This window comes from Paramisgurnus dabryanus, chromosome 21 (assembly GCF_030506205.2).
Source record: "Paramisgurnus dabryanus chromosome 21, PD_genome_1.1, whole genome shotgun sequence".
Classification (NCBI taxonomy): domain Eukaryota; kingdom Metazoa; phylum Chordata; class Actinopteri; order Cypriniformes; family Cobitidae; genus Paramisgurnus; species Paramisgurnus dabryanus.
The window spans coordinates 7497008-7518222 of record NC_133357.1 but is presented as its reverse complement, the minus strand read 5'-3'; the positions used below and the strand labels follow the sequence as shown (position 1 = coordinate 7518222).

The 21215-nt window shown below is 36.8% G+C and overlaps 1 protein-coding gene across 2 annotated transcripts; it reads left to right on the top strand.

Annotated features, from left to right (window-relative positions):
• Positions 1 to 7561: 7561 nt before the first annotated feature.
• Positions 7562 to 17158, top strand: stk35 (serine/threonine kinase 35). Of its 2 annotated transcripts, XR_010532660.2 has the most exons (4): positions 7562 to 8241; positions 10520 to 11274; positions 15731 to 15824; positions 15927 to 17158. XR_010532660.2 is itself a non-coding variant. In XM_065269057.2 (3 exons), exons 1-2 carry the CDS (start codon positions 7740 to 7742, stop codon positions 11230 to 11232), a joined length of 1215 nt encoding a protein of 404 aa, XP_065125129.1. In that variant the 5' UTR covers positions 7562 to 7739; the 3' UTR covers positions 11233 to 11274; positions 15731 to 17158. The 2 variants fall into 2 exon arrangements, 1 of the variants encoding a protein (XP_065125129.1); XM_065269057.2 differs by having other exon boundaries at positions 15731 to 17158.
• Positions 17159 to 21215: the final 4057 nt, after the last annotated feature.

Sequence of the window (21215 nt, the reverse complement as noted above, 5' to 3'; positions counted from 1 at the left end):
GCATAGGCCTACACTATAGCCTATTCATGTTTAAGTTGACACTACGTTGTGCCATATAGTTTTACCATTCATAAATATGTGTTTTGACATGAGTGGCAATGGCATTATCCATGGTACTGGGAGGGGGATTTAAAGGGATAGTTCACCCAAAAATGAAAATTCTGTCATCATTTACTCACTCTTATTTTGTTACAAACCTGCATAAATTTATTTGTACTGATGAACACAAAGGAAGATATTTTGAGAAATGTTTGTAACCAAACTGTTCGTGGACCCCATTTACTTTCATAGTATTATTTTTCCTACTATGGAAGTAAATGGGGTCCATGAATGGTTCAATTACAAATATTTCTCAAAATATCTTCCTTTGTGTTCATCAGAACAAAGAAATTTTTGCGGGTTTGTAACAACATGAGAGTGAGTAAATGATGACAGAATTTTTGTTTTTGGGTGAACTATCCCTTTAATTCTTGTGTTTTTTTGTTGTGCATGATCACAGTTCATATGTGTTAATAAGAAAAAATATTTTACAATTCCTGCAAATGCAGTGATGAAGTTCATGTTCTCATGATTTATTTTTATGAATTAAAATGTTTTGAAATGTGCTGTGGACAGAGATGCATTCATTTTTTTCTCTTTCGCGCAAGTTATGTTTTGAAAGACAATGTCCTGTAGCTCAGGCACTGCCCCAATTTTCAACAGGCTCACCTAAAACTTTATTTTCCAAAAAAAAAAAACACTTTTACTATATTCTAATTTTGTCAAGTATTAAAAAAAATAATCTCATAATTTGTGCTAAAATAGTCTGTTTAGTTTTAAAACCATTTTGAGCTGGTTATATTTTGATGTTTCTGCTTAAGTTCAGCAGACAGTGAGGTTTGGGTTTGTTCCGATCAGAGCTTGTGAGCGGAGAGCGCATTTCTGTATATTAGAAATATTTTAATTAGAAATATAAAAAAAATATTATAATGAATTTTTGTTAGGTCGGACAATGATTACCAAATTTCTCTTTTATATTGCTCCTCATAACCACTGAAACAGTCAAAAAATCAAACCAAAAGTAAATTATGGACGGAAGTGTTGGACACAAAATGACTTATGAAAACATCCCCCCCTCTGTTTTTTTCACAAATCGCACCCTGGTTGTTACTAATCTTTTACATGCCAAGACTGTTATAAAAGGTTAAAAAAAATCAAATGCTTGCGTGCATGTGTGTTTTTTCCCCAAATCAGTTATGAGTGAGTTTTTGAAAAATTAAATTAAAGAGTAAAAATCAGCAGTTTTAATCAGTACAGAGGTTGATTAACAGATTTACGCAAAAAAAATTGAAACCAAATATTTATCTGATTTTTACATCAATTTAATGTAGTGGATGTTTTCTTTACGAACATAACGAAAGGGTTGTGAATTTGCCCACAGTGTATTGTTTAGTTTTGGACAAATTTTCAAAGCATTTTCCCAAAATATGTGTCAAAATAAGATTTGTCACCAAAAATCATTCCATTTGCTGAAACACAGAGAAAGTTGTGGCCCATACTCAACAGCACCCTATAGTGGAGGAAACATCCCCAACATAACATAAGGGTTAAATTCGTTTTTTCTGTAGTAGCGTTATTTACTTTACCACAAAATCATTTTTATCAGTGTAGGGCTAAGGCTATTACTAGCAGAACTAGGCAGTTAACTCCCAAAAGCCCCATTATCACTTTTTTCTTATATTTGAGTCGATCGGGTAAGATTGTTTCATTTTTGCATTTATATTTGTCTTGATTAGTCTCTGTTTGTTTGTGTACTTTCCCAGTCCTCCTGTCACTCTGTGTTTATCTTTCGCGCCACGCAGTGCGCACCATTACAGACTAGTACCTTTCAATGTGAAAGAAGGGGGTGACAGATAAACATGAACTGGACATTTTAACTACTACTTCAAAGTTTCAACGTATTTCTTTAGAATAATAATACAATTTACCATGCTTTTGAATTGTTCATGATGATAAGGATTAATTAATATTTTTTTAGGTTGGTTGGGGCCCCCTACTATGACCGCTGGTAGGGGGCCCCAATCAGCCGCCTACCTATGCCTCTATGTTAAGACCGCCTCTGCCTGCTTCCCAATCTGCATACAATCCATCCTAAATAGTATTTGAAATTAGAATTAGTATGTCCCAAATCATAGTATGTTAAAATGAATATCCATAAAGTTCCCATATGGTTTGTTAAAGTAGGTAAAAATTCGATAATCTATGGACAATCAACCAGCTGATATTACCCACAACTCACTGAGAGAGGGCGGAGTTTAGTTGTCCTACACATAATAACCAATTAAGTAAATGATGTGTCACTGAATCAATAAATAAAACTACAGAGTAAACAATATATGACTAATAATGAATGAAGAAATGCTTGAATGCAAAGATGAGTTCTGATGTTTAAATTTCTTATGGATCACAGTGTCCTCAGTAGTCACTTCCATTTCACGTTAGTATGTCCCAGTTCTGGGTTGTTTAACACAAAAATAGACATATTAATGTTTAATGTTCATTTAACTTTAACAAACTGTTGCCTGTAAATACCATCAATATAAATCTACAGTAAGTTACTGTACTGGCAAACAGTCTATAGTGTTTTCTGGATGGTTGCCAGGGTTTTGATATGCAGATGCTAGGACGTTCTGAGTGTTTTGTAAATTTGGCCAATCTGATAATAATCTGAACCCTAAATATGACCACATCCTCTTCTTCATTGTCCTTAAAGTGATTTTTGTTCTTTATAGTGAGATTTGATGTTTGTTTAAAACAACTATGAGCACTGATAATAAGCAGCACTAACAGAGATGACTTGGCCCTCTTCTTTTTAGTGTGCTTCAGATTCTCTTCATCTTCATTTAAAGAGACATTAGCTCTTTTCTTTCTGTTTGTTTGACTTATGAGAAATAAATCACATCAGAGTCATTTCTAAAATCCTGATCTGAGAATGGATCTTGTGTATTTGCCGTTTCCGGATGATGCTTTCAATTCCAATGCGATAGGAGGGGAACATCACGGTGCACAATGAGTAGCACACTTCTTTCTTCATGGTTTACTCTCAGAATACAAGAGGAAATGTCTCGTGTGTAAAGCCGTTTCTAAGCAATGTAGGTATCGAAGACATGACTGCCAATGGAAATGCCAGAGATCTTTCCTGTGATTGTAATGATGATGATCTCCTGCATCTATTGTAGACTCCAATCACCATTCGTCAACGTTGTGACTCATACATGTTTGATGTTCTCAGTAGATCTCTATGGATTTGGTTTCTTATTCTACTGTAATCTCACACTCATGTTAGGGAACATGTGGATTTGCGCAGTATTTGGATTAATACTTCAGTTGTGTGTGTAATCGCTGAGATTGTGTTTTCTGAAGTGCCTTCGTCCTTGCACACGCGTGTGTCCTTTCTGCAGATGAAGCTTCTCTTGTGTTGGCTGTGAATGATTTGACGTCACGCATGAAGAAATACAGGCAGGCGAAATCGTCAGCATGGGGCTTTTTACCAGTTATTTTCCTACACGGTTTACACCTCACAGGTGCTTCTCAGGAAGGTCTTACTCATCTCACAAAGTGCTTTGATGTGTTTAGACTGAAGGAGGCGCCACTCGCTGGTATTGTACAGATAAACACAACATTCAGTGTCATTGAGAGGCAACAGGTGTTCCAACTACAAGCACAAAATATATGAGGACTCGCACACACAACACAAAACCTAATGTTTGGGATGTTTATTCAATAGGCAATTCAGGTTCATTCACATTTAATTGTATAGTGATTTTCATAATAAATCAATTCAAAGCTGCTTTTAGAGAAAATACATGTTTCTACCTTACAAACCCAGAATAGTAGCAATAGAAGCAATTATATATTTTTTTATTTTTGGGCAGTTTTGTATATTGAGATACTAGTTTTTCTCTCCGTCTCCTTTTTATGTGTTAGGCCGTTAAAACGTTAAAAACATCCAGTTTTTTAAGACGTTGTATTAACGTTATTACTTGGTTATAAGAACATTATTCAAAAAGTTTTAAGAAAAGTTCAGTCTGTTGTTATATTAAAGAGCACCAACTATCCGATTCATGAATTAACATTTCCTTTAGTGTGTAAGTGTGTATAAGTACGTTAACAATATGCAAAAGGTACAAACCCCAAAGTAAACGATGATGCGAGTTATCGTCTCCAAAAGTAAATCTTTTTTCTTGACAGATACAATGACAGATTAAGTTAATTGTTTGTCATTTTGCACAGTTCATTTGTGAAGTGTGTTTACATACAATCAAACAATCAATCCATTTTTAATGTTAAATAAACTTTATGGAAATTTCTATTCACTTTAAATGATCCGTGTTCTCTTTAGATTTCCATTGATCAGTTCATCATCATCGTTCTTCCTGACCACAATAAATATACATCAGTATGTTGCTCTAAAGCGCTAAACTGCTTTTGTGTGTTTTTGTACAAAAAAAAATGCTGGCCTTCACGTTGTCATGGCAACGCATGATACATTGTGTAGAGTGTAAAAGTATGAGGCAAAGAAGAGAATAAAGAAGAGAAAAATGAAAGAGAGATAAAAAGATAGATAGATAGATACATACATATGAGTCATAGTGACCCTGAAAGTTGAGGCAAAAGAAATGTGCCAGCAGTTAGAAAGGCAGAATTAATTATACGGACGGTCAAGAACGAATAATAAATGTTCAACATCACGTCAAAGTGTGTCTGTTATCGCTGCCCCCCAGAGATACTGATCATAGTCCTTTAAACATATCTGTGATTTTTCAGGAGATGCAACAATTTATTTTTGCATTCCTAAACATCCAGGGGTTATTTGTGTTACTCTGTTAACTGGCTGGTGAGTCACAATCAAATAGAAGAGGAACAAGTCATATGCCTGAAGTCTAATGGAAAAAGTTTTATGGTCAGAAGCACACCATTGTGATTTATAAACATTTGAAAGTGTCTTCCAGCAGAGTTTGTGAGGCAGAATTTAATGATGTTAAATCAGTCCTGCGATTTGTTTAATCTTCAGCCTTCTTGCCGTTGTCACGTCTCAAAATGTCTTATAATCTGAAACTATCATGGCTGTTAAGTGGGCTGCAATTACAGCTGTACACCCCTGGGCAGAACTCACTCCAAACCCCATTGGTGTTTTGAGTTCAATTAAATTTCCATGTTGTTGTTTACGCATTGCATTTTTCTGAGGGCAATGTAATATTTTGTGTTTGTTCAGCTCTGGATATCTAATATTAACAATGGTGAGACCCAACATGTTTCTCTCTCTAAAGAAGGTTATGTAACGCTACATTTATATACTGTAGCACTTCCTTCAGGAATCAAAGCACTTTACATATGAAAGGGCTCCATGTAAGATCTCACCTCCTGGGGTCTCAATGATTCTAAGAAAGGTGAGAAATCAGCCCAGAACTACACGGGAGGAGCGGGTCAATGACCTGAAAAGAGCTGGGACCACCGTTTCCAAGATTACTGTTGGTAATACACGAAGACGTCATGGTTTGAAATCATGCATGGCACGGAAGGTTCCCCTGCTTAAACCAGCACATGTCCAGGCCCGTCTTAAGTTTGCCAAAGACCATTTGGATAATCCAGAGTCGTCATGGGAGAAAGTCGTGTGGTCAGATGAGACAAAAATAGAACTTTTTGGTCATAATTCCACTAAACGTGTTTGGAGGAAGAAGAATGATGAGTACCATCCCAAGAACACCATCCCTACTGTGAAGCATGGGGGTGGTAGGATCATGCTTTGGGGGTGTTTTTCTCCACATGGGACAGGGCAACTGCACTGTATTAAGGAGAGAATGACCGGGCCATGTATTGCGAGATTTTGGGGAACAACCTCCTACCCTCAGTTAGAGCATTGATGATGGGTTGAGGCTGGGTCTTCCAACATGACAATGACCTGAAGCACACAGCAAGGATAACCAAGGAGTGGCTCTGTAAGAAGCATATCGAGGTCTAAAAATTATAATTTTTTGGAGGGAGCTCCGTGTTTCTCAGCGACAGGCAAGAAACCTGACTGATCTAGAGAACATCTGTGTGGAGGAGTGGGCCAAAATCTCTTCTGCAGTGTATGCAAACCTGGTGAAAAACTACAGGAAACGTTTGACCTCTGTAATTGCAAACAAAGGCTACTGTACCAAATATTAACATTGACTTTCACAGGTGTTCAAATACTTATTTGCAGCAGTATCATACAAATAAATTGGTAAAAAATCAGACATTGTGTTTTATGGATTTTTTGGGATTGTCTCTTACATGCACCTACGTTAACAATATCAGACCCCTCCATGATTTCTAAGTGGGAGAACTTGCAAAATAGCAGGGTGTTCAAATTATCCTCACTGTAACACATAACATATAACATAAAATAACATAACATAACATAACACATAACACAACTTTTACCATGGGTCTGTTGAATGCTCTCTGATTGGCTGAGAAATGTTCCGTGGGTAAGCATTCATTTCTGATAACCGCACACCTTACTTGTCAAATGTCTTAAAAATAGGCACCAGAGCAATGTTTGTGGTAACCGTGGTATAAGAGGAATAATTGACTCCGGTCCTTTGAATTATTAGAAATTAATGCACGCCCGCTTCGCGTCGTGCCGCTTTACCACCTTGGGTGTGCATTTTTTTCTTATAATTCTATGGCCCGTCGTCAATTATTCATTTACATAATATATTCACGTGACCCACCGGTGGTGTTGGAGGGCAAGAAAGCTGCAGTTTACATTGGGCTCTTTATGAAGAGGCAGCACAAGCAGGTCAATTCAAGAATATTGAAACTTTAGTGCATTTTATTGCACAACAACCATTGACTATTTAGGCTATAAAAAAAGAAATCACTCGCTTCTTAACCTGCGGACAGCTATACAGGGGGTCACCTCACAAAAGATCAATATTATTTCGCGGTCACTGGCATTATAAAGTTTGAAACCCCCTGTGTTAAGAGTAATGTTTACAGACAGTCTCTAGGCGCTTGCTCTACATGCTGTACTGCACGTGACAGGCTTCGCCCTTCCCTCACGTGAAATTCCACGCTGCCAGAATGGACCCCGCGCGCCCTCTATGACGCTTTCTCAATAATTGTGAGAAAACAGCGCGATGAATTCGACGTGCAAGTCATTTGCAATATAATGAGAAATATAATTAATCTTTATCATCGATTACTTTTTGAATGAATGAATTTAGATAAACTGCAAATACATGTCAAAGTATTTCCCACTGTAGGATGGGCTGTCCTGTCCTAAATTTACATATTACTGAATGAGCTTCTACCTTCGAATGGGTATGGGTCACTTCACCACAATTTTATTGTAATAATGACAACATTTATACAATGTTTATTTAATGTGTATATGTGTTAATATATCAAAATATAATTAATTTGAACATTAAGTCTTACTATTTCTTAAAGCATAAAAAAATGATCTCTTTTGTTACGCACCACCACCCCTGTTTGAATGAAATGGTCTGGTCGGGAGAAGCCACGCCCCTCAGTCGTCTTCCATTGACAATGACGTTATTTTTGTTTATAGTCACTCAGACTTTGATGGCGATTGAAACATTTAAACAAACTAACTTAGTTCAGTTTCAATAACAAGCACTCGTCAGCCGCTCCTCTCTAGATAGGGACGTTATGAAAAGCAGGATTATTATCTCAAAACACATGTTCGCGCGGGGGGTAATAAAGATATGGAGCTAATCAACGGAAGACTGGCGTGCCTCAGGCGGGGCTGCAAGAGACCCGAGCCGCCGAGCGCGAACCTGAGGCGGGATGTCAGCAAAGTTCTGAGGCCGCTTCGTGTGGAAAACAACGACAATGATGATGGACCCATGAGGGAGGAGGAGTGTTTCGCTACGGGCTTCGTCAAGAACGATCCCGCCGCGGTGGTCAGGGCGCCACGGTACAGATTGACACGGGAGGTGGGTCGCGGAAGCTACGGCGTGGTCTACGAGGCGATCGCTCGCAGGTCCGGTGCCCGGGTGGCCGTGAAGAAGCTTCGCTGCGACGCGCCCGAGAAGGTGGAACTGGCGCTGGCGGAGTTCTGGGCGCTGGCAAGCCTTGAAAAGAAGCACGAGAACGTGGTCCAACTGGAGGAGTGCGTCCTGCAAAGGAACGGGATGGCACAGAAAATGAGCCACGGCAACAAAACATGCAAACAGTATTTGAGATTAGTGGAAACGTCGTTGAAAGGTAACACAGTTTGACAGATGCATGCTTGTTGCAAACTTGTTAACCAAAGTAATAGTGTTTACTAAGTTGACTTGGTTGTATGCATGCATGCATGCATTTTCGTGCGTGCACTACGTGCAACCTTTAATAAATCCAGTGTATCTTACATATACAGTATTATTGATATTGCTTGATATCCGGTGCCTTTGGTTTTCTAAGGATCTTGTCAACGCAAACAAGTCAAGCGTGTCTTACTGCTTTGTAATTTAAAGCTGAGATGTTTACAAAGTTGATTAGGTTGTATGCATGTTATACAGCTCGCTCCTTGACTATAAAATGCATGCAACTGTAATAATTAGCATGCATATTATCGAAAACTTGTATATTGTATATTTACACAATATAAAGACAGAAGTCGTCTGTACGTGAGGGAACATGATGTCCCAGCACATATGATCATTAACCCTTTCACACCCATATAGGCCCCTTTCACTATAGCTTCTTATCTGCTTTATGTGCAAGTTTGTGTTGTCAGCATTATCATTTTAAGTTAAAGTCTTTAATGTTAAAATGTAAATGTTATGTTCGTGTACCTGTGTTAGTGCTGTATGTGGTGGGGAGATTTATTTTGTGCTGACCTCTGTTGTTATGTAAGTGTCACCATTAAGTGACCACAATGGGAAAAGGAATCCAAGATAAGATTTGTATGTAAAATTTCTAGCTGAACTAGTTTGGCTTATCTAATGTTCATATAAACAAAAAGATGTTTCTTTAGTTTACGAAGTTTTGGCATATTTCTGACAACCATTTTTGTATTAATTTAAGAGGTCAGTCATTTAAACCCATTGTAAGCAGGTCAAAGTAAACAGATCTTACACATCCTTATTTGATGCTATGACCTACATCTGTTTTCAGGAATATGAGGAAGTATGTCAACGTGTTTTCTGTTCTCAAATCTTGGGTCGTTCATAAAGTGCGTCCAAAATTCGAACTCCACCTGCTTAGTCTATATCTATTCTTTAATACATTTATCAGGCCTTGTTTCCTGAAATTAATCTGTTTAGTGCAGAAGACAGACAGATTAGTGCTTAGATCGGTGTATGCTCTTTGGATAAAGTCCAAACATGAGTCTTTGGAAGTTTGTGCTGAGCTACAGTAAAGGGAGATAGACGTTTTGATAGTCTGTCTGAGTTATCTAAACCAACAGTTTAGTTCTAGTTCACCTAACAATCTTTGTTGAAGGTTTTGTGTCTGAACAGTAAAGCAGATAATGTTTGGATAGTAGAGCTTCTGTAGGACATTGCATTAGCAGGACAGAAGTCATGGGTTTTATTGCAGAAGCCAATATTTTGGCCAGTATTTGGATTTTTTTTTTTTAGTAATATGCATCGGCCGATAAATCCTTTCAATCGGCCAGTAAATTGTTTTTAATATTGGTATCGGCCATTGAAAACCCCATATCCGTTGACCACTAACTGTAAGTGTGTCAAATGCATAATTAAGGGCTGTGCACATCATGGACAGTAATGATAACTATCTAGTTTTAAAAATCTTTTAAACTAAATAGAATAGCACAGTTCACACCACAACTAAAACAAAAATACAAGAAATGATATGTTTGGAATCACATTCAAATTGATTTTTTCTTACTGATGAACGATAAACCATTGACAGCCAATCAATCTATTTAAATATAAAGTGCTTGCGTATTTGAAATATGACGTTGTTGAGAAACTCTCTGCTGAGGTCCATAACATAAAATGACCTCATGCATTCAGCGTTATTGCATTTGCCATAAAGTTGACTATGCAATGATTTAATTCTACTGAATACACCGATAGATAGGTGATAGATTATACAAACTAGATCTAATGATCTAAACGTAGTGTGCTGAGGACATCTGCTGGTTATAAACGCTGTAAATGCAACAAGAACGTCATTTTTACAATGACATGTATACAGTTGCAAAACTTTTTTTTTTAAAGGAAATCTACAATGTTGGTTAATGCCATTTAAGATAAACGATTTGCGCAAATACAATTAACAAAGTTATCATTATTATCTAGTGGTGTGGACACGAATAGAGTTAGTTAACGTTATGCTTATCAGGGTTAACGACACTTTATAATGACTCAGTACAAAGAAGTTTCCTTTTTTGTGGGTTTGATACTTTGTCCACATACTGAAGTAGTTCACAGTTATCCCAAAACATATTTGAAGTTGATCTTCTATTCTCCTGTTAAGATGAACTCTATTGTTTTCCTTAAATGTTTAATGCTGCTTTCTGCTATCTTTCCAGGTGAGCGTATCTTGGGTTACCCTGAAGAACCGTGTTATCTTTGGTTTGTTATGGAGTTCTGTGACGGCGGTGACCTAAACCAGTACATCCTCTCCCGACGGCCCGACCCACGGACCAACCAAAGTTTTATGAAGCAGCTGACCAGCGCTGTGGCCTTCCTTCATAAAAACAATGTCGTCCACCGTGACCTCAAACCAGACAACATTCTCATCTCACAGAAATCAGGGAACCCCATCGTCAAGGTCGCCGACTTCGGCCTCAGCAAGGTGTGCGCAGGACTCTTTGAGGACGAAAGTCACGAGCAGGTAAACAAAAACATTGTGAACGTAAACAAATTCTGGCTCTCATCAGCCTGCGGCTCGGATTTCTTCATGGCTCCAGAGGTGTGGGAGGGACACTATACTGCCAAAGCGGACATTTTCGCGCTCGGGATCATCATTTGGGCCATGATCGAACGGATCACGTTTATCGACGCCGAATCCAAGCGCGAACTCCTCGGCACGTACGTTCGTCAGGGAGCAGAGATCGTGCCGGTGGGTGAGGCCTTGCTGGAGAACCCAAAGATGGTTCTCCACATACCACAGAGGACCCGTAGCGTCATGTCAGAGGACATCAGGCGACTCTTGCAGGACATGCTGGCCGTCAACGCGGAGGACCGGCCTGACGCGTTTCAGTTGGAAGTCAGAATGAACCAAGTCACGTGTGCGGCGTAAGCAGAAGCGACATGGCAGAAGAAGCATGCAATTATATTTCAGGTGGGTTCCTGTGACTTGTGTCGCCTTTTTTAAAATGTAAAATACATCCCCAGAGTGCATATGTGAAGATTAAGCTCAAGATAACTTCTATTAACGTGTTAAAATGGCCACTTTGTAGGTGTGAGCAAAAATGTGCCGTCTTTGGGTGTGTCCTTATAAAATGCAAATGAGCAGATGAAATGCAAACACTGATCACCATAATGATGGTTTGTTGAAATTGAAACTCGAATGTGCTGTCAATTGTTTCTCTCTCTCACTTTCACTCTCATTCTGCACTAAATGGTAGTGCCATGGTTGGATAATGCAGATTATATATAATAAGAAACCCCCTTCTGACATCACAAGGGGAGCCAAATTTCAATTACCTATTTTTCCACATAGTTGCATTCTTGAAACACACAGGGCTTGTGATTAAAATGGTGTTCAATATTTGTTTAAGTTATTTTCAGTCTTCACGTCACATACATTTCATTTACGTATTAAACATTGCAAAGTAAGGCTGATTACGTCAGCAGAGCTTTCATGTGCATTTGCTTCCCAGAGTCAAGAATTTCTCGTCCACCCTGTTGCTTTGTATTTCTCTAATCAAATCCACGCACATGGCCTCAGGGGCAACACGTACCCTTAACATCTGCCAGTCCCAACTCATTGCCCTTTTCGTCGGTCTGTTTGGTTTTTGTGAACCGATGCCACGCCTTTAACACTTTAACTGTACCAGCCATTAGGTTAACAAGATCTGACACCTTTTTATTAGTAGAATGCAAACCGCCAGAGGTGATAACACGCAGGTTACTCTCAGGTGTGTCATGTCGTGGGTGAAAGCCAAATCTTATACAACAACACTCTCTGAGTTTATTGCATTCCTGGTTAGATTCTGTATTGGACACGGTTCAGATAAAAAGACCAAAGGAAATGAAATAGCATTGGAGAATCTGTGTTTTAATCAAAACTCAATGGCTTGAATTTATTCTGAAACAAAAACATCTCCTCCACTGAATAACAAACATTAAGCTTTGTTCGCTGTAAGCACGTGTGTTGAGATGCATCACATGCTTAAGCCCGCTGTCTGAACGGCTGTGTACGTGCACTCGTGTGTCAGGGTTTATGAATTTGTTTATCCACTGAACCGTACGCATATGGAGCAGTTATGTAACACGGCAGGGCACAAATCCTCCTCTCTCCTCTCAGTGTCCTGAACGGAGTCATCCATCGAGGCTGATGGGCCTGAGCTTTGAGTTTGGGTGTTTGTCTCAATGGGTGTAATTTAGGGTGATTAAAATGGGCATAGAAAGCAGAACATGTTTCATGCCCACTGATTATCAGATTGGCACACCGACCCCACCCTCCATTCCCAAATTGACTCTGTCCCCAAACCCCATCCACCCGTGTCTGGCAGCCCAGGACACAGTGCCGTGTTTGTGTCTCTCATGTTCAAAACATTATGTTTTTTCCCATTAACCTGCATGTGGGCTGCTGCGTTTGCACTGCTGATGCTGATATTTGTGTTTGTAAATATCAATGTTTCATTTATTTAACTTGTATTAATTTATGACACAATTGCTGAAATGCTAATATTTGATTTTAACACTCAAACGCTCCTCGTTTTCTGTTTACACTTCTGGCACTTGGGGTCTATATGACCCCAAAATTGAAAGCAATTTTTATATGATAATGCTAAATTATATTAAAATATATTTAAAAAATGAAAATTATAAAATCCAACATACACATTTCACTCTTTATTTTTGAAAAAAAAGCATTACACTCTCTTTGCATTGGCCTAATAACTTTTGGAAGTATTAAAGTCATTTACTTATTGCATACATATGCAATATGAACATTTGCAATAACATTTTGTTAACATTACTTATTGCATAATAATAAGTACTAGCATTTACTAACATAAAATATGATTAATAAATGCTGATAAAATATATTGATCATTGTTACTTCATGTTAGCAATCAATAGCAACATAATTTTGAAGTGCTACCTATATTTTACAGGCACAAATCGGCCTCTTTTATCACTGCTGAAATAAAATATAAAAATGTTTCGCTGTCTAATCTAATAATCTACAACATTCCTCATGTTTGGTTTGATTTCATTGTTTTATATCTGTGATTATATGAGCCACAGTCGGGCACTGAAAGTTCAAAGAGTGCATGTAATGTAAAGTACAGCATGTTATATGAAGCTAAGGGTGTGGCTAAAAGTTTATTATGTGTTGTGAAGAGACTCCTTTAGGGAATCTGGTTGTGGTGGTGGTGGTGGGGGGGGGGGTTTGAGACTGTTATGTAACCAAGGATAACATACAATACAGTACAGTACAGTACAGGCTCCAAGTAGATGTTTGGGTTATAAACATGCAGTGATTGACACATTAAGTGTTGCAGTGTTGCTGTGGTTTTGTGGCAGGTAATCCTAAACTATTCACAAACTACAATATGCCAGAGACAATTCCTGACTTCTGCATGCAATTCAAAGTTCATGTTTTAAAATGTGTAATGACCAGATTCATGTTTTGACATCGTTTCATTCCTTTTCGGGAAAACAGATCAAATTTGACACATTCAGCTCTGATTAGAAATACACAAAGTATTTAATGCAAAACAAAAGTTAAAATACATTGATATTTACATCTAATCGAATCCAAATGTGTCAGCATAAAGACATTTTAATTTGATGTCGTGCATGCATTAGAAATTTTGGTCTCGCATTCGCAGGATTGCTCGATGCCAGGTGTGGTGAACAGGAGCAAGTTAAAACATGATTCTTTTAAAGGAAGCCCAGGCGTTTACACAGTTACACAACACTTTTCTGTTTTTGATGTTTTAACACAGCGTGGTTAAATTTACCACAGTCTCCTGTGGTAAACTATGCTGACTCAGGATGTTATTTGGTTCATGGGATGATAACTGCTTTCTGATGAACTGAACCTCATCTTCATGCAGGGTTCCCATGGGTCCTTGAAATCCTTGAAAGTTTGTGAATCTGGGGGGAAAAATTCAAGGCCCTGGGAAGTTTTTGAAAATATAAATACATAGATACAGGTCATTGAAAGTGCTTGAATCTATTTTAGGCAAGAAGTTTTCTGGAAAAAAAATTAATATTATTCCCTGTGTAGTGTAGGGTAATATCATAAATGTTCTAGATTTTTTAAGCACACGATCTAAACTTTTAGCTTTAAATGCTTATATCTTCTGTATGTGAATGTTGATTCATACCAAAATGCTTTTTTGCATAGTTGTGTTTGACACATGAAAACGTCTCGGGTTACGTATGTAACCGTTGTTCCCTGAGAAGGGAACGAGACGCTGCGTCTCCCTTGCTATACTTCCTGCGTCCCTGTAACGCCGTCTTTGGCAATATTTCAGATAGCGATATACTTCCTGTGCCTCGCGTCACCCAGTTCTCACCATTTGTTGAATTTGAAGTACACATTCAGATGCACTTACCCCTGGAGGCGTCCCCAAAGTGTCACCGCAGTGACGCAGCGCGAGTTCCCTCGAAAGGGAACTGTAACAATGTATCTTAAAAGGTAACACGATGTAACCTTGATCTCACTTGAAATGTGTCCCCACATTTAGTCCTTGAATTTGAGGGTATTGCACCTGGAAAGTCCTTGAAATGTCCTTGAATTAGAAGTTAACTAAGGTGTGGGAACCCTGTCATGATCCTGTAGTGTAAAATGTTGAGCAGCATTAGCAGCGCAAAAAAGTCATAGGTTCCAACCTGATAATTGTATACCTTGTAATGCACTGCAAGTCGCTTTGAATAAAAGCGTCTGCCAAATGCATACTTTAGAAACTAAATGATCCTGTAGATATTTCAGTCCATTCGCTTCTCAGAGCCCCAAAATTTTAGAAATAAAAATGTATGAAAAGAATAATTGTATTTTAATTAAAGGAACATATTATGAAAATCTGACTTTTTCCATGTTTAAGTGCTATACAGTAATTGGGTCCCCAGTGCTTCTATCAACCTAGAAAATGTGAAAAAGATCAACCCAGTAACTTCGGTTTGGTAAACCATTCTCTGCATGTGAAAAAATAGCTAATTGAAATGTGGCTCCCCTTGTGATGTCATAAGGGGATCTTATTATATTAATACCGCCTCTTAATCTGACCTATCCAACCACAGAACCACAGCACTGTCATTTAGTGCAAAGAGAGAGCGAGAGAGAAATAATTGAAAGCACAATTTAGTTCCCATTATGGTGATCAGTGTTTGCTTAAATTTGCATTTATAAGGGCACACCCAAAAACGCCACATTTTTGCTCACACCTATAAAGTAGCAATTTTAACATGCTATAATGAATTATCTATGTGGTACTTTGAGCCAAAACTTCACATATGTACCAAAGACTTATTTTACATCTTAAAAAGTCTCAAAATATGTCCCCATTAATGAAGAAAACTGGATTTATATAAGTATTTGTTTTCTCTCTTTCCAGGTTTAGTGATGGATGGCAGTGCACACTGATGAGGACATTTAAAGTGACAGTGGATCTTTGAACGGTGAATCTGGTTTTGTGATTGTTTCAAAAGGTGAAAAATATATTTTAATTAAAGGGGAAAGATTTCGGTAGACCCATCACATAAGCTATGCAAGCATCTTAATGAACAGACCTTTTCTACTTTTGCATTTAGTTTCTCCCATAAACCTTCCAAAGAAACCACACACGCCACCGTAAAGGCACGTATTAGACATGACAATGACACGTTGCTGGTTTTCTCTCGTGTGGCGGTGTGCTGTTGTTTTGCTTCAGACGAATTGCACATATCTTGTGTACACCTCTGTGAAAACTACCTACAGCCTCTTTACCAGACAGTATGTGTGTGAATATAATTCAATCTAGATGATGCAGATTGTTCTGAAATGCTCAAACGTTTACATGACTAAGAGGAAAATGTTTATAAAGCTTGTGCATATGAAGACTGTGAACTATAATGTGAATATTTGGGTATATATTGACCCTGTGTCTCGTATACATGGGTGTGAATGTCTCTGATCCGAGCAACAGCACATCTTACTGGAAAAAAATCACATTTGTGCCTTATTGTACTTTTTTTTTTAAGGATGGGTTAAATGATTTTCATTATCATTTTGTTTTAAAAGATTTTATCTGGATTGAAACCGTGTTTCATTTCTGTGGTTGTTGGTCTCAAGGGTTTTTCAAACACCCTTTCTGTGTTGTTAAAAAACTTTTACTAAGTCCTATTTAAGAGGGATTCAGATTTAACCTTTGCAAATTCAGGTGTACTTTTCTTAAATGTTGAAAAAAACGTTTAAATGTGTTGTTTTCAAAGGTCATCAGACCGGCACAAATATTAAAGCTAAATGAGATACAAAAACAGATTAAGCATAAATATTATATCTATTTTTTGTTCATTTTTTCATCAGTGGACTGTAAATAATAATTTGATAAGGGATCAAACAACATCTCAAAACATTCATCTTGAACTTTTGTCAAAAGTTGTCTTTATATCACATAAATATCACATTGACAGATGGGACAAAATCTAAAAATGTTTGTGAAATATTTTCCATACACACATTATGTTGTCAAATGTTTTTTTTTACTGAGTGAATATCTTGAGTCTTTGTTTAATACACTACACTCCAAGTTCTGTTTTGTAGATGTGCCAGACATTGCCTGTTTACTTTAGATTACAACCTTTGTGAAAGAGATTATTGTATAGATGAGGTTTTATGGTAAAAAGGGAGATTTATTCTAGCCCTGAACACATTCATACCCAGTGAACCACAACGTTATGGGCACAAAATATGCTATTCATGTATCTGAACTGAACGTTTTACTACAGTAGATAACCGCAGTGACACACAAGTCCTTCTCTTAGTTGGAAGTGATTTTTATTCATTGTTTACAGTTGTTTACCGCATTTCTACCTCACTTTCACAATAGCTTTGATGTCACTTTTCCTCACTAACATTTAGTTTTGTTTATTTGCTTGCTTCTTTTCAGTGGTGGTTTTCTTCTAATGTTGTATTAAAGGTCTTGGATGGACTTTGCATTTCATTGTTTGGGTTGTATTGTATTTTTCATTGCAGTATAACAGATCTATGCATGTTATGGGTCGATACATTGATGGAGCTCTGTAAAGTTTCTGATATACCTCCAGTAAAAGCGTTTCAGATCCTTTAAGCTGGACCATTTTCCTCATTCTTTAGATCCAGTTAATATACTGGTGGTACATTGTTTGCAGGTCAAGCTAATAGCAGACATTGTCATTTTAGTTTAGTAATAATAATATCTCTGTTTTATAGAGTATTTACCTAATGAGAATTACAGACACATTAAATATTCACTACAAATACAGAAACTTTTTTGTTGTTGTTCATTGGTAGCATTTTATTATCAATAGTGAACTGGGTTTGTTTTCATGCTGAGCCATAGGATGTTACTTTCAAACATGTATGTACTGAATTATATTTTCTTGAAATAAAAAAACAAAAAAAAAAAACACTTGACTTGTTTATTTTAGTATGCTAGCTGGGCTGTATCTGATTTTTTTTATCTTACATTACATTTACATTTAGGCATTTAGCAGACACTTCAATCCAAAGCGACTTACAAAGATTAAAAAACAATAAAGCGATTTGTCATAGGGAGGTAAAAATACAAAAAGTTTTCAGTATTCTGAAAAAATACCCGTTAAGAGAGAAATAGACCCATATGGCAAAAAAGATATTTTTAAATATATAAACATATATTGGCTGAAATTTATTTTGGAATAGTTTACAAAAATATATTTTTTCATTAATATATTTTTTGCCATTTTTTATATATATATATATATATATTTATTAAATAAATACATTTAAAGCTTAAAAAATAAATAGCACTCAATATATTTCAACCCAAGGAAATATATTCATGTTGCAATGGAAGAATAAACTTTTTTTATGTTTTAAAAATGATAAAATGAAATATATTTTTTAATTTAAAAAATATGTTTTATAAAATCAACTAATTTAGCATATATTTCAAATATATTTGGGCAAATAATATATTTTTGCCATATGGGATGTAAAATAAAATAAAAAAATGTATTTGCTTGCCCTTGAAATACATTTTGTTGATATTTGAAGGTTAAAACTGAATATATTTCCAAATTCAAAAAAATATATTCCGTTGAGATTTACTTTCAACAGAATGTATTTTGCATATCTTTAAAATATATTTTTGACCAGAGAAATGTATTTTTCCCCGTATGGGGGGAGATTTAGAAAAAATAAAGATGGAAGAAATGTATAATGCAGTCAATATCTATAAAGATGAGTTTTTAATTGCTTTTGGATGTTGCAAGAAATGTGGCTGACAGAGAGAAGTAAAGGAAAATGAGAAGGAACATGAATTTTAAAGGCACGCTCACATAATCCCAACCAAACCAGCACAAAGTGGGTTTGACCCCCAAAGCCTGGTTTGTTTGACTAGTGGGATTGCTTTTACTGTGCCGGGTTTGGTTGATCGCGCCCAGGGTTACATGAATGTCCGTGCTGGACGTGCGACGGACCAACTTGACAATATAATAGGCATGTGAAAGGGCTGTGTGTCATCGTGCACCAATTGGCTCCAGTGTTAAGAGAGCACATTACTTCCTGTTTTCTTCATACAATCGCATCCTAATGACAAAAGCGTGCCCGGGCTTGGATCGGTCAAAGTACAGTGTTAGTGCGTGCTTCTGGGGGAGTAGGGAGGGGAGGACAATCACGCTCGGGCACGATTCGGTTAGGTATAATATGAGCGTGCCCTAAGTGTGCCCCTTTGTAAGGGTAACACAAGGTGCCGCTCATTTGCTGAACATAACGTTCTAGGTGGGGTGTAGGAATGTAGGAAGGTGTGAAAGTATGCTGGTGCAGTGTTAGTGAAAGTTCTGTAAGTGACTATTACCTGACACACGCTTGAATCTGTAGCCAGTGGAGAGATATCAAAAACAGGATAAATGAGCCATTTTGGGCTTCTGGAAGATGAGCTGAGCTGCTGCGTTCTAAACAAATCTTTTACAGAACACATGGAAAAATATTCAAATCAAAAATCATTATAGATTTGGTGATAGGCGTCTTCTGAATGATCACTGAAGCTTAAAGACACGAGATGTTTGTCAAACATTTCAGCCTTTGTTTTTCATCACCGATGTGTGTATCATGCCCAATTACCTATGCAAATACTTACAGTACATGACATGAGCGTGACTCTTTTGAGCTTCTGTATTCTGTAATGAAAGCAGTCAAAGGTCAATGGTAAAAGAGTGCAGTCATGCAGAACAATTTATAATCTGACGTAATTCTGACGTCTTGGGATGAGCACATGGAGAAAGCACATTCAAGTATCAGTTCAGAGGGTTTCATGTAATGGAGAAAGCCGGACTGTGGTTTTTCACATCACATGATGCACCAGGATGTTTCAGAACGTAATGATCTGCTCCATCTCTTAAGAGCCACTGTGATTGGATGATAGTATATCCATGAGGACTGCAGCGTATCACAGCTGATGGGATGTGTGAATGAAATTTCGTCGCATTTTGTATGGTCACGCTGTCCTGAAACTTTGAAAATGTTACTTTTACAGTGTTTTTTTTAGATTCAGTTGTTTGAGATGTAGATTAACTGGCAAATCAAATGAATGTTTGATATTATGCTCACAGATGAGATTTATTCGGTTTACTCATAAAATTACTAAAAGTCATGCATTATGGTCTCATAAAAATCTTTAACATCCACAGAACCTTTCTGATGCATTACAGACTATAAACAAAATTATCAAGTGAAAGATCAAACTATAACAGTAAGCATCACAAAGGTCCTGAGACCAAAATATTAGTTTGTTAGATTGTGTGTGTGAACATTTTTGTTTATTTTTAATTATCCCCCATAGGAATGCATATTTATTATAATATATTCATAACACTATATCCTATTATAAATCTTGACAAACTATATTTTATTGAAATGCTATAAGAATTTAGTTGTCATGTTTCAAAACATTTAAGCAGTAATAATAAAGCAGTGACAGTCATTTATTAATATGTGACAAGAGTATGCAGCAAACCTTTGACACCTAGTGGCCGTTGATGGTAAAACCACTAAACGTGTGACACAAACCAATTTTTTTGTGATTTTCACTTGAAATTTGGATCACAACTAGTTAAGACTTATGTCTAAAATTTTGTAGCATTTCTGGCGTGAAACATTTTCATTTTTATAAATGTATCTATTAAATATATACTTTATTGTATCATTTATTACAATAAATGTAAACTGGTAAAACATGTTTTTATTTAATATTTTCACCTCCAGACACTTTTTGAAAAACTGAATATATATATATAAATATGTAAATTACATAATAATCATAAAACATAATAATTATTACACACAGTACATATATATTATGCAAACACAAACTTTTATTTTGTATTTAATTAATTGCGATTAATCGTTTGACAGCCCTACTAAAACTCTCTCTCTTTTTCTTTTCTTTTTCTCTCTCTCTTTAACTATATTATGAAGAAAAAAATAGACTCTGAATCTAATCAATCTCATCTAGTCCAATGAATACAGCATAAAAACCTGTTGTATTCAATTCTTCATTTTTTTCACAATGTAAGTAAAGAACCAAAGTAAGAAAGCTTTAGGAAAGGTGGATCATTTGGGTATGACAGAGAGAGAGGGTTTTTTTCTCTCCAAAAAGGAAAAAACACACCTTTCAAGAACCCCTTTACAAAAGTCTCCATTAACACATGAAGAACAGACTAACAAAAGTGGCACTAAAAGGACCGGCATTGATCATCTTTATATAGACGGATGTGGCTTGAAGTGTGCAAAAATAAATAAATAAATAAACAAAAGCATAAACAACCATCCTTTTAATTAGCTTACAGAAGGCATCTGTCTGGATCTTACAACCTGCAGCC